At 35.2% G+C, this 12,145-nt stretch overlaps 3 protein-coding genes across 4 annotated transcripts; all 3 read left to right on the plus strand.

The window, feature by feature from the left end:
- The first annotated feature begins 389 nt into the window (after positions 1-389).
- LOC111492742 (L-ascorbate peroxidase, cytosolic-like) lies at positions 390-2,492 on the plus strand. The gene is made up of 9 exons (XM_023142177.1): positions 390-486; positions 688-825; positions 914-1,088; positions 1,176-1,241; positions 1,480-1,528; positions 1,619-1,701; positions 1,829-1,908; positions 2,003-2,164; positions 2,281-2,492. Exons 2-9 carry the CDS (start codon positions 707-709, stop codon positions 2,294-2,296), a joined length of 750 nt encoding a protein of 249 aa, XP_022997945.1. The 5' UTR covers positions 390-486; positions 688-706; the 3' UTR covers positions 2,297-2,492.
- A 1,557-nt stretch (positions 2,493-4,049) lies between these two features.
- Positions 4,050-7,482, plus strand: LOC111492741 (mitogen-activated protein kinase 3-like). Of its 2 annotated transcripts, none has more exons than XM_023142176.1 (6): positions 4,050-4,410; positions 4,514-4,643; positions 5,267-5,404; positions 5,518-5,847; positions 6,198-6,426; positions 6,458-6,837. In XM_023142176.1, the coding sequence occupies exons 1-6, from the start codon at positions 4,250-4,252 to the stop codon at positions 6,460-6,462; spliced, it is 993 nt and encodes a 330-aa protein (XP_022997944.1). In that variant the 5' UTR covers positions 4,050-4,249; the 3' UTR covers positions 6,463-6,837. The 2 variants fall into 2 exon arrangements, with proteins under 2 accessions (XP_022997944.1, XP_022997943.1); XM_023142175.1 differs by lacking the exon at positions 6,458-6,837 and adding an exon at positions 6,854-7,482 and having other exon boundaries at positions 4,055-4,410; positions 6,198-6,381.
- A 1,732-nt stretch (positions 7,483-9,214) lies between these two features.
- On the plus strand, positions 9,215-11,470 carry LOC111492671 (actin-depolymerizing factor 2-like). Its single transcript, XM_023142063.1, has 3 exons — positions 9,215-9,420; positions 10,616-10,881; positions 10,966-11,470. The coding sequence occupies exons 1-3, from the start codon at positions 9,418-9,420 to the stop codon at positions 11,114-11,116; spliced, it is 420 nt and encodes a 139-aa protein (XP_022997831.1). The 5' UTR covers positions 9,215-9,417; the 3' UTR covers positions 11,117-11,470.
- The last annotated feature ends 675 nt before the right edge of the window (positions 11,471-12,145 follow it).

Consider the following 12,145-nt stretch of genomic DNA (forward strand, 5'->3'; position numbering starts at 1 on the left):
TCTAATTTTGGTCCAACAATATTAAAATCAACGAGAAATTCAAAATTTCATCATTTGTAAACAGAATATCTAATTAATATGGAAAAGGTAATATAATAAAAGATAATATTATTTAAATGAAAAATGGTGTAAAAAGGAAATATTATTCCGTCTAAGGTCAAATTCAAACTAGAAAATGTCCAATTAGGACAACTTTTGAGTTGTCCGAAGAAGGGTATTTTGGTCATTCAGTTGGGCGGTCCATTCAGTTTCCTCTGGGTCCGGTTTTTTCTTAACTCTTTGTCACCTACCTTCTCGTCAAATCCCATCCTTACCGTTGAATTTGAAGCTGCTTCATAATCTGACGGTCAGAATCAAGCATCTAGAACCCTCTTTTTTCTCGACTGCCATTATTTATGTAGCTGCCCCTCTCAGTGAACTCGTGCTCGACTCACACCCTTTGGTTACCTTCTTCGTTTATTTCCAAATCTTTCCATTTCTACCAAGGTATATTGTTTTTTTCGGTTCTAATCGTTGACTTAGATGGAAATCAAGCATTAATCGCTCATCATTTTCGATTTTTGATTGTGGATTCTTTTGATTTTTTTGGAATTTTTGTTGAGATTTTTGGATTTGAAGTTGATTTTAAGCTGTTCTTGGTTCGTGGATTTGATATGAAAATGTGGATGTTGATTTGTTTGATTTCAGTATCTTCGTCAATTTCACCATGACAAAGTGCTACCCTGTTGTAAGTGAGGAATATCAAAAGGCCGTCGAAAAGGCCAAGAGGAAGCTCAGAGGACTTATTGCTGAGAAGAATTGTGCTCCTCTAATGCTCCGTCTTGCGTATGTTCTTGTTGTTCTTGTTGTTCTTGATTTCTGAGTTCTTAGTTTTTCCCTATTTTTGTGAGTGATTGTGATTTTGTTTTTTCAGATGGCACTCTGCTGGAACCTTTGACCATAAATCCAGGACTGGTGGTCCGTTTGGAACTATGAGGTTCCCTAGTGAGCTCGCTCATGCAGCCAACAGTGGCCTTGACATCGCTATTAGGCTATTGGAGCCTATCAAGGAACAGTTCCCTATCCTCACATATGCTGACTTTTACCAGGTAATTTATCTGATCTGATCTGTTTTTTGTGGACTTTTGATCTTGATTGTTGTTTAATTTTGTGTTTCTGGGTTTGATTTCTTCCAGTTGGCTGGTGTTGTTGCTGTCGAGATCACTGGAGGGCCTGAGGTTCCGTTCCACCCTGGTAGAGAGGTCAGTGATATCCAATTATCTTTTCTATTTGATTGGTGTAGCGTTTGTTCTTAGTTGAGAATGGATTTGGATTCTCTGGATTGTTTCAACTTTTATTGTTTATTCATAATGATCTGAAGCCTTAGTAACCAGATTGAAACTAAGCTCTTCAAGTAATGCAAACTAGCAATGATAATTTAACCTGTTCTTGACTTATGAACTGTTCTGATATTGAAAATTGGTGTTATTTGTTATGCAGGACAAGCCTGCGCCACCCCCGGAAGGTCGCTTGCCCGATGCTACCAAGGGTTAGTATCCATGATAATATGGTTGTTATGTGAAAGGTGAAGACGAAGCTTTAGATTAGAAAATTAACTGATGGGTTGTGTTCTGTTCAGGTTCTGATCATTTGAGGGATGTTTTCTACACCATGGGCCTCTCTGACCAGGACATTGTCGCCCTCTCTGGCGGTCACACATTGGTTCGTTCCGTTGAAATTTAGTTCTTGAGCTTTGATGATTAGTGATATAGAAATGTATCCATGAACTTGAATTTAGTATAGTCAAGCAGTTTGAGTTTTTGAAGCTAATGATGGTTTAACTCGACAGGGTCGGGCACACAAGGAACGATCCGGGTTTGAGGGACCGTGGACTTCCAACCCTCTCATCTTCGACAACTCGTATTTCACGTGAGTTAAAACAAGTTTATTTATCAATAATGGAGCTTGTGAAGAAATGTTGAAAGCTCTAATTCTTTTATGTGAACATGCTTGTTTACGACAGCGAGCTCTTGACTGGGGAGAAGGAAGGTCTTCTGCAGTTGGTATCAGACAAGACACTTCTGTGCGACCCTGTCTTCCGCCCTCTTGTCGAAAAATATGCTGCAGATGAGGATGCTTTCTTTGCTGATTATGCTGAGGCTCACCAGAAGCTTTCTGAGCTCGGGTAGGACTTTTCGAACTCATGTTTAACGTGTTCTCTTGTCGTCCATCGTGTTGTCCATTGATCGCTCGAGAGATAATAAGAGGACAAGCTCATAACTTTTGAAATTTCATTTGCAGATTTGCTGATGCTTGAGCAATGGGAATGGAAAAATGAGGTTGCAGGCTGTTGTTGTTTATGTTAGCTTTGATTTGTAATGAAATGGGTAGGTTGGTTGGGTTGGGTTTGGTGGCCCTGTCTTTTTTTGTTGATTTGAATTTTGGATTTTGCCTCATCTCCCAGCCTCTTTGGACTTGAATAAAGTTGCTTCAAAGTTTATCATTTTGGTGTACTTTTTAGGCATAAACCAATCAATATCTTGAATGTTTTGAGCCCCAAATGCTTGCAAGTGGGTCAATTTGACTTGCCTTGGCTTCGATTCTATTTATGGTCAAGATGCTTCGGTATCGATGATGCATCGTCGAGCAATGGCTCTCCGAACAACTATGACAATGAATGCGTTCTAAATGATGAGGGTTCTCTTGGCTTCCTCATTGTCAATTTGGTTCTATACAATCTCTAGTGGTCGTATTATCAACTATGACGAGTGAGGATCGACTAAAGTGTCATTTCTTGAAAACTTGATTTTCTAGATGAGCCAAACCACCTACTCTCACTCCATCTATTCTCTCACCCGTGATTCTCGCTCAAAGCCTTTCTACAAGTTCTTCTTCTTTGTTTCTTTCCCACTAAACCTATTTCTGAGTCACAATACCATAGTGTTTCTCCTCTTCTTTTATCTTTTGGTCTACGAGCTTAAAATCGTTTAGAAATTCTATCGTTGTGTGGGTATGGAAGCCAACGATCTCAATTTTTTTTTTTTTTTTGTAAAGAAAAGTATCACATCAAGGAAAATACTATTTTATGCGATGATTGCGGATTTGGAAAAGCCTATGGGAAGAAATTGGATTATAAAATTTTAAACGTGTTATTGGAAGGATATACACACTCACTCACATGAGCCTCTACACGTGCAAAGGGACCCATTAAGTAAATATGTTATCTTTGTAAGCCATTGACTTGCTTATAGGCTTATAGCAGCTAAATCACGAAAAGTAATAAGACTTGAAATCATTCTTATCAGTACACACGTCCATACAAACATATGAGAAGTAGTCCATATTGATTTTAAATGACCTAAATCAATCATAAACCGTTTTAAATATTAATTCTCTAAAATAGTAGATAGAAATAGGTTAATATGAGCCAATCAAAATAAAACTCAACTCATTAGGAGCCGCCAAGTTGATAGAACCTAACTAGAAGTTACACAATCACTTAGAGGCCGATCAACAAAGGGAGCTCTAGTACCAGTATCAAGTATATAACATTAAATAAATGGTAATGATTTTGAAGAGACACGAAAATTATTAATTGTTTAGAAATTTATTCATGAAAATGTTAATTTAAAATTTATTATTTAATTAGGGCTTTTTAAAATTTTGAATTTATGGTAAATACTAAATTTATGGGCGTTTAAAATATTAAGTTATTTAATTAGACAATCATTTTAAAAAGGAATTTTTATTTCAATAAAATAATCCAATAATTTTATAATTTAAATCAATAAAACTCGAAGGAAAAAAAAAAAAAAAGACCCAATACATTAAATCCATTAAATTAAATGATTAAAAGGATGTTTAAGCAATAGATTAAAAAAAATGGAATTATCTCCAAATTTTGGAATGAAGACGACGACGGAAGCCGTTGACAAAAGGAAAATGAATTTGGACCGTCGATTAAAGGCGGCTGAAATGTTATCCGTCCGATCCTCCGTGAGAAGCGCGTAAGCCATTTTTCTCCCGCGCGGGCCTTCGTTTCTCTTTCCTAGAATTTACTCCTCACTCTCTCATTTTTCGGTTTGACAAATTCTTCTCTTATAAATATTCTCCAAATTCTGAACTTCTTTGTCAAACTTTCGGTCTTGGTCTTCATTCTTCATTCTGGGTTCAATTTCTAGACTCAGAATCGAAGAATTCTTTGCAGGGGGTGTTGCAGATTTGAGCGGGGAGTCTTCTTTTCGTTGTTGGATTTTTGAGGTCGAAGAATATGGCTGATGTTGGTCAGAACAATACCGGTGATTTTCCTGCTGTTCCTACCCATGGCGGTCAATATGTGCAGTACAATATCTTCCGGAATCCGTTTGAAATCACCTCCAAATATCGTCCGCCTATCATGCCTATAGGTCGCGGCGCCTACGGAATCGTTTGGTATTTTCATCTGTTTTTGTTGGAATTGTTGGTGATCTTGTTTGGAAACGCCTTTGGATTCAGTTTTTGTCTTATACCTTTGTTGGATTTGGTTTGTTTGTAGTTCGGTTTTGAATTCAGAGACCAACGAGATGGTTGCGGTTAAGAAGATTGCCAACGCGTTTGATAATCATATGGATGCGAAGCGGACGCTCCGTGAGATCAAGCTTCTCCGGCATTTGGATCACGAAAATGTGAGAGAGTTTATCCCTGTAGTTGCTATAATTGTTGTTTCGATTAATCCATGCGATTAGGATTTCTTCCGTTTGTGTCTGTGGATTCAATTTGGTGTTCCTCTGATTTTGGACGGTGTTTAATCATTAACCACGCGCAGCGTCGTTGAATTGCAAAATATTGATCGATCAATTCTTTTGTCTAGAATAGTTCTTGGCGGTGATTGATTAATCTCAATAATTTTGTGTTGTTCTTGGTGGCGTGGGGTAATCATGATAGAATCCTAGAAAGTTCATTTTGAATCAATTCAATTGTGATGTTCCGGTCTGTTTATGCAATTGAACAGATTATTCTTGGTGATTTGGCTCATTAATTAGTGGATTGGAGTTTCCTAATTTCAATTAGGGTAACCTTCTCTTTTACCAGGTGCCCATAACCTTTAGTAGCATTTGGTTCTGCATAATTTTGCTGATTGTGGGAAGTTTTTGGGATTTGACTTTTTAAAATTATACTTTACTGGAATTGGAACTGCTTTTTATGATGGGTATTTTGCTTTCTTTATACTTCCTGATTTGAAGGAAGTTTTTAAATAGTTGTTCTTTAGTGCCACACACTCATATAGATTGCGATTCATTTGATGTAGGTAATAGGCATTAGAGATGTGATTCCTCCACCTCTGCGGAGAGAATTCAGTGATGTCTACATTTCCACTGAACTAATGGACACCGATCTTCACCAAATAATCCGCTCGAACCAAACTTTATCAGAAGAGCATTGTCAGGTAGGATGACGAGGTCCCTTACTTTGTTCATCATTGATTATGTTAATTGCACCTTTGATTTTTTTTTTCTTCAACTATTCCTCTTGTAATATAAGATTTGGCTTGCTTTGCAGTATTTCCTTTATCAGATTCTCCGAGGACTTAAATACATACATTCTGCAAATGTCATTCATCGGGACTTGAAACCGAGCAATCTACTGCTTAATGCGAACTGTGATCTTAAAATTTGCGACTTTGGTCTTGCTCGTCCAACTTCAGAAAATGAAAGCATGACAGAATATGTTGTTACCAGATGGTATAGGGCACCTGAGTTACTGTTGAACTCTGATTATACAGCTGCTATTGATATATGGTCTGTTGGTTGCATCTATTTGGAGCTTATGAACAGAAGGCCTCTATTTCCAGGCAGGGATCATGTGCATCAGATGCGTTTACTGACTGAGGTAAAACAATCTATACAGAGCTATTGCAGTTTTTTGGTTATAAACTATCCAATTTTGACTATTAAAGATTTAGCTGATGTAAAAATGTACCAGGGAATTTTTGTTCCTGGGCAGTTCTTGTGATGTCTCTTATTATGATCATTATAAGTTTATAATCTGAATTTTGTTGACTATGACACTCTGTCAAAGATAATTTCTTGGGTCTGTTTTGATAATTTTCATCAGTTTCCATTTGGGATATTGAGTTTGGCCAATGATTGTCAAGTTCTATTTTTCCTCTAAAAAAAGCTAATGTTCTTTCATTTGTTCTGAAATTGATTGCCTTCTCCTTGTATGATTTTAATTATCAGCTTCTTGGCACACCAACCGAATCGGATCTTGGTTTTATTCGAAACGAAGACTCGAAAAGATATCTTCGGCAGCTACCTCCACATCCTCGTCAGCCATTAGCAACAGTTTTCCCTCATGTTCATCCTTTGGCAATTGATCTTGTGGATAAAATGTTGACGTTTGATCCAACCAGGAGAATTACTGGTAAATATTTATCAAATCTCAATTCTTTGATCATTCGATGGTTTGAAGGAATTAATTGCTCGTGAGATACAATGTTAATGATAGTTTAGTCATTGCAATTTTCTTTCAAGGTACAAACTATCATGGATTGGTTCAATGTTCAAAGTTGGTAATTCATATTGCCATTTGCGGCCATGTGTCTAAAATACAATGCCTTACAAGTTTTTTCATTCTAAATATTATAAGATTTATTGTTGTCATTTGGGATTTGTGATGTGCATGTGCTGATCAAGACAATCTAAATTATTCTCATGGAATTTCTGCATTAAGAAGCAAGCTATACGTTTATGTTCCAATATCTTCTTATCATTTCTCCCCCCATTTCCTCGCTGTTGCTGGTCATACTCTTCATGTTCAGAAGAGATGGCTGTTGAAATAGTTTTCTTTTTCACATCATTCCTTGGTTTAACTTTACGAATTTTGTTTTGAACAGTTGAAGAAGCGTTGGCACATCCATACCTAGAGAGATTGCACGACGTAGCCGATGAGCCAGTTTGCCCCGAGCCATTCTCGTTCGAGTTTGAGCAACAATACTTGGATGAAGAGCAGATGAAGGAGATGATTTACAGAGAAGCATTGGCACTCAATCCAGAATTTGCATGACCATAAATGTACATGTCGCCTTCCTGAGCAACTGCAGCGACTTTGCAAATATTTTGAATAACACGCAACAAAAGGATCAGGTTGGTATACGAAAACGAAACCACATTAATTAAGCTTAGGATATGTTTGAGAGTGATTTTGGAATGACCCAAACCACTTTCATCATGTCCAAAATCACTCCTAAACATGTGTTAAATTAGCTAACTTATCTGTTTCATTCATCACTATCACTATCACTATCCATCCGTCCCTTCAAGAAAAGTCAGTAAGAGTTACCTTTTTTTTACTTCCACGGAAATTGTTAGTTTATTTTTTTTGCTCCACGTTTGATCGTTTGAGTTGTGCTTATGTTGTTTTCTTAGTATTTATTTGTGTTTGTAACGTCGAATCTGTATTTAAATGTAAACTCAATTAATCAAAGTTCTATTTATAATGTATTCTCATTGCCAGCATTTTAAGAATAGGATGTGTTTGATTTTAGTCCCTGCATTCATTTTTGTGAAATCATTGATTTGGTGACCATGATAATAATACAATTAATTTGTAACAAAAAGTTGGGTGCAGTGTCAAATGAAGCTGATGTAGGCTTATATGATATTTCATGTAAATAAAAATCTTATAGCATGTCTATTTATATCCAATTTTATTTATAATATGATTCAATGCGCGTAGAGTTGAATTAAAAGACCCAAATCTTTAAAATAGTCCATTGTTTTCTATTTATAATAAAATAAATTACATGAGAACGTTACTTAATCCATCTAAATCTGTGCGAAAGTTCTCTATTTATAATAAAATAAATTACAATAATATAAAATAGTAATAAATATAATTAATACAATTTATTTACTATATTTGACTTATATCGAATTTTGTATTTTAGTTAAAAAAAAAAAAAGAATATATATATATATGAATTGATAAGATTAGGTGTTATCTCTTATTTATTAAGATTACATAGATTAGGTGGGTCAACTGAAGTAGGCTATCACCATCAACCAAAAAAAATATCAATATTGGTATTTATTATTATTTTTATAGATAAAATATTTGTCCTCTACCAATAATTCACAAAATAAACTAATTATTTTAGGCTTATGGTTTACATTAATGTCCAATCAAGCGTGGTGGTAGAATTTGACCACACCCATGGATATATTATTCAATGAATCTTAAAGCTTTCAGAAATTAAGTAATTAATACCCTTCATAAAATAAATTCGAATCTAATAATAATTTAAAGTAATTAACTCTTTATTTTTTAGCATTTAATAAACTTAGCTTTTTAGAAGTTCATTGTCCAAAGGGATTGTTTGTTGTGGTTGGCTTCCTCCTCTATAGTTTCCTTCACATAGGTGCAAGCTTGAGATATTTATAGGAAGAGTTCAGCTGACCTATATGGTTATGTGAACTCTTATCACATGATATAACTTGTCCTCAGTCGATCTCTTACATTTTTTAAGAAATCTATTGATCTACTCATTTTTCTAGTTTAAAACAGAAGAAAAGTTTTCTAACTCTTTCTTAGTCATCATATTCTCAAGATTAAAAATGAAGGTACACATTATTGATATAGATAGTAACTTTCAATTTTTTTTTAAAATATTTCTTAGTCATTCTATTCTCATGATTACTCTTATTTAGATGTGATATCCAATGTACTTGAATTTATATTACATAGTCAAAATAAATTCTCCATTAAATATTTACTATCCTTTAGTCATATACAAGCCTTGAATACTTCTTTTAATTACGTAATCCTATAATTATTGCATGCAAATTATGATTATATCTTAATTAAACTGTACACAGAATAATAATAATAATAATAATAATTAAACTATCATTAATGTTTGGCCAAAAAAGAAAAAAAAAATATGAAACAACGTTCTTCTATTATCAATCTTTTAAAATATGTGTTTATTAATGTAATTTCATCATATAATAACTTTTTTTTAATATTAATTTTATAATAACAACGTTAAATAATTTTAAAACATAATTATTTAAACAAATAAACCAATTATAATGCGTACTTTAATTTTCGTAATATTTATTTAACTTTTAATTACTTTTAAACTCCACAGGTATGGAAACAGTCCCAGAATGCAACATTACAATGGGGGTAAAACAGTCATTTCGTAAGAGAACACGTGTTGAAATTTCATTGGAAATGCTGCTCAAACTCCGCTGTCGACGGCCATCGTGATATTGTGGAAAAAAGTAAAGCCATCGTTTACCAAGAAGAACATAGAAACAGAGAGAGAAGAATATCTCGAACATTTCGTGAATTTCTTCACAGAGCTAGAGAGAGAGAGAGAGAGAGATTGTTCTTCCCGTCTTCCGTTCCTCTCCCTAGATCTTCTGATTCACTTCCCCTACTCAAGCTTCAGCCATGGTGAGCCTCTTTTCACTGATTCTTCTTCATTTGCGGATTTCTTTATCTTTTGCTTTTTCGTATTTTTTCTTCTTGATTTATAGTCTGTTTATGTTCTTCTTTCTCTGTCTTGATCTGTGATGCCTGGTAGATTTGATTTTCCGGGCTTGCGGGGTGTGGATCTGTATTATTTTATTTTTCTGATCCAGATCGTTTTAGTTTTCATTTGTCCGATTTGAGCTGGATCGGTTTTGATTTATTTAGATTTCGTTTAGGATTGATTTCAGTATCATCGGAAATACTCGGATATAGTTCGTTTCCTTGGATGTGATCGGGATTTTACTGATTGACGCCGTTCCTTGGTCATCCGAGATTGATAATTTATATTTTTCTTTAGTTTGGTGTTTTCTTGTGCTTGGTTCTGTAGTGATTGAGATGATGTTTGGTGGTTGGTGGAAAGATGGCGATATTTTGCGTGTACTATCAGAATGGTAATATTGTGAAGTAGATCGAGTGCATGTGCTTGTTGAATATGGGGCCAATGATAATTGGTTGGCGGCAGCATAGTCAGTGGACCAAAGAAGCCCCCAACGGCCGACGATAAATATAGGGAAGAATTAGAAATAAATTGGGTTTTTGATATTTTTATTGTGATGCCCACCTTTAATTTTCAATATTACATCAAATCTCGAATGCTAAAACCGCTCTCTTGAGAATCAAAATGTTATGCATTTGCCAATTGACAACTCATCGATACCAACCAATGACTGTTATCTCAATGATTGCGGAGAATTTGTGAAGATGAAGAATAGACTCTAAAAGGACCATGTGGAGATCATAATGATAATCAAGCAGGTTCGGTTCTATTACACTATGATCATGACACTCGAGGTCCCACATTGATTGGAGAAGGGAACGAGTGTCGGTGAGAACGCTGGGTCTCGAAGGGAGGTGGATCGTGAGATCCTACATCGGTTGAGGAGAAGAATGAAACATTCTTTATAAGGGTGTGAAAACCTCTCTTTAGCGAATGTATTTTAAAAATCTTGAGGGAAAGCACGAAAGGAAAAATCCAAAGAGGACAATGTCGGCTAGTTGTTGGCTTGGTCGTTACAGTAAACTTTATAAGTATTTGATTTTTCCTATGCTAGTGTTCACATCTTTGAATTCGTTCCTCTTAAGCTGTATTATCATTTTCTTCCAAATTAATTTTCAGGCTAATGCGGCATCCGGTATGGCTGTACATGATGAATGTAAGCTTAAGTTCTTAGAGCTGAAAACCAAGAGAACTTACAGATACATTGTATATAAGATTGAAGAGAAGCAAAAGCAAGTGATTGTGGAAAAAGTTGGCGAGCCAAGTCAAAGCTATGAAGATTTCACAGCTTGTCTTCCTGCTGATGAATGCCGATACGCGGTTTATGATTTTGACTTTCTCACTAAAGAGAATGTCCAGAAGAGCAGAATTTTCTTCATTGCTTGGTAATGTTACGATCAAAAAAGAAAAACAAAACGTGTAGTTAGTTCTATCACTAATCATCACCATATTCTTTTGTTGTTGCAAAGGTCTCCGGACGTATCAAAGGTAAGAAGCAAGATGATCTATGCAAGTTCAAAGGACAAGTTCAGGAGAGAATTGGATGGCATTCAAATTGAGCTGCAAGCTACTGACCCAACTGAAATGGGTCTCGATGTTTTCAACAGCCGTGCTAAATAAGAAGCCTCCTGGTGATGAATTTCTTGTGGTGTCTGTTTTACATTGTGAAGTGATGATGTTATTCATTTCTGGGTTTATGAATGTGCTTTGGTTGATTACATATTGGGTTGCTTTGAGTTTTGTCTTGTAGAATTATGTCCATCTGGAACAACAAATCTTCGCGGTCATTCCCCCACCACACCACCTTATATTGTATGATTTATCGTGTGCAATTAATGCAATATCTCCCTATGTAATGCTACATGATTTTCATCTTGTGTCATGCCAAGAACATGGGAGATGATGTTTGACCATGTTTAGATCCAAGGATGCTAATGAGTTGCTGTTTTCAATGTCAATTTCACTGTTTCCGAGCAGCAGCATGGGCTTTATAACCAATTTGGCTCAATTCTCATCTGGTTGGTTCTCTTTAATCTTTGTTTTCAATTACTTGCAGAATTTAGATCTCATTAACATTTTTGCATTGGTAAGCTAGAAGGACCCGTAATGTTTTTCTGTTGATCTGTTTAGTGGAAGCATAAGGTTCTCAGTATCTTCATTCGAGGCTTGGCTAAATTTGTAGTTTTTTGGGCAATAGTGCTGTTTGTTTTTTTTCATTTTGTGTGATGTTACTGTAGTAGTCCATCCCACTGCTAAATCATTACTCTAAATTCTCTAGACTACAATCATGTAGCTATTTTTTCAAATCTAAAAGTATCCTCTAGATAGATCTACACGTTTTAGATTATCTAAACTTTCATTAAATAATTCATGTGAAAGAGTACAATCGAAAGAGCTACGTTCAAATATTTCCCACTTTGTTGGTCGGGCAAACTAAGGAAACTAACATTCCCCAAAGTAATTTAATTTCAAAAAAAAAAAAAAAAATATTGAATGGAAAAAAATGTCAGAGTCGGTCTTGGGTCTTGTTCACATAATCACCACCACAATTACAATCATACTATGGAAATAAATAGAAAAAATGCATTTTTGGAAGAGTTTTAAGTTCGAGTGACATTTCATCTCTAAGCATAACTCATTCATTGATTC

Source organism: Cucurbita maxima, unplaced genomic scaffold, assembly GCF_002738345.1.
Source record: "Cucurbita maxima cultivar Rimu unplaced genomic scaffold, Cmax_1.0 Cma_Scf00018, whole genome shotgun sequence".
Classification (NCBI taxonomy): Eukaryota; Viridiplantae; Streptophyta; class Magnoliopsida; order Cucurbitales; family Cucurbitaceae; genus Cucurbita; species Cucurbita maxima.

Bases quoted from the DNA above. Each gene is read 5' to 3' on its own strand.
- LOC111492742 (XM_023142177.1), top strand. From the start codon at position 707: ATGACAAAGTGCTACCCTGTTGTAAGTGAGGAATATCAAAAGGCCGTC. The intron at 1,089-1,175 runs GTAATTTATCTG...GATTTCTTCCAG, and splicing joins CATATGCTGACTTTTACCAG to TTGGCTGGTGTTGTTGCTGT. The intron at 1,909-2,002 runs GTGAGTTAAAAC...TGTTTACGACAG, and splicing joins TTCGACAACTCGTATTTCAC to CGAGCTCTTGACTGGGGAGA.
- LOC111492741 (XM_023142175.1), top strand. From the start codon at position 4,250: ATGGCTGATGTTGGTCAGAACAATACCGGTGATTTTCCTGCTGTTCCT. The intron at 5,405-5,517 runs GTAGGATGACGA...CTTGCTTTGCAG, and splicing joins TATCAGAAGAGCATTGTCAG to TATTTCCTTTATCAGATTCT. The intron at 5,848-6,197 runs GTAAAACAATCT...TTTAATTATCAG, and splicing joins AGATGCGTTTACTGACTGAG to CTTCTTGGCACACCAACCGA.
- LOC111492671 (XM_023142063.1), top strand. The intron at 10,882-10,965 runs GTAATGTTACGA...GTTGTTGCAAAG, and splicing joins AGAATTTTCTTCATTGCTTG to GTCTCCGGACGTATCAAAGG.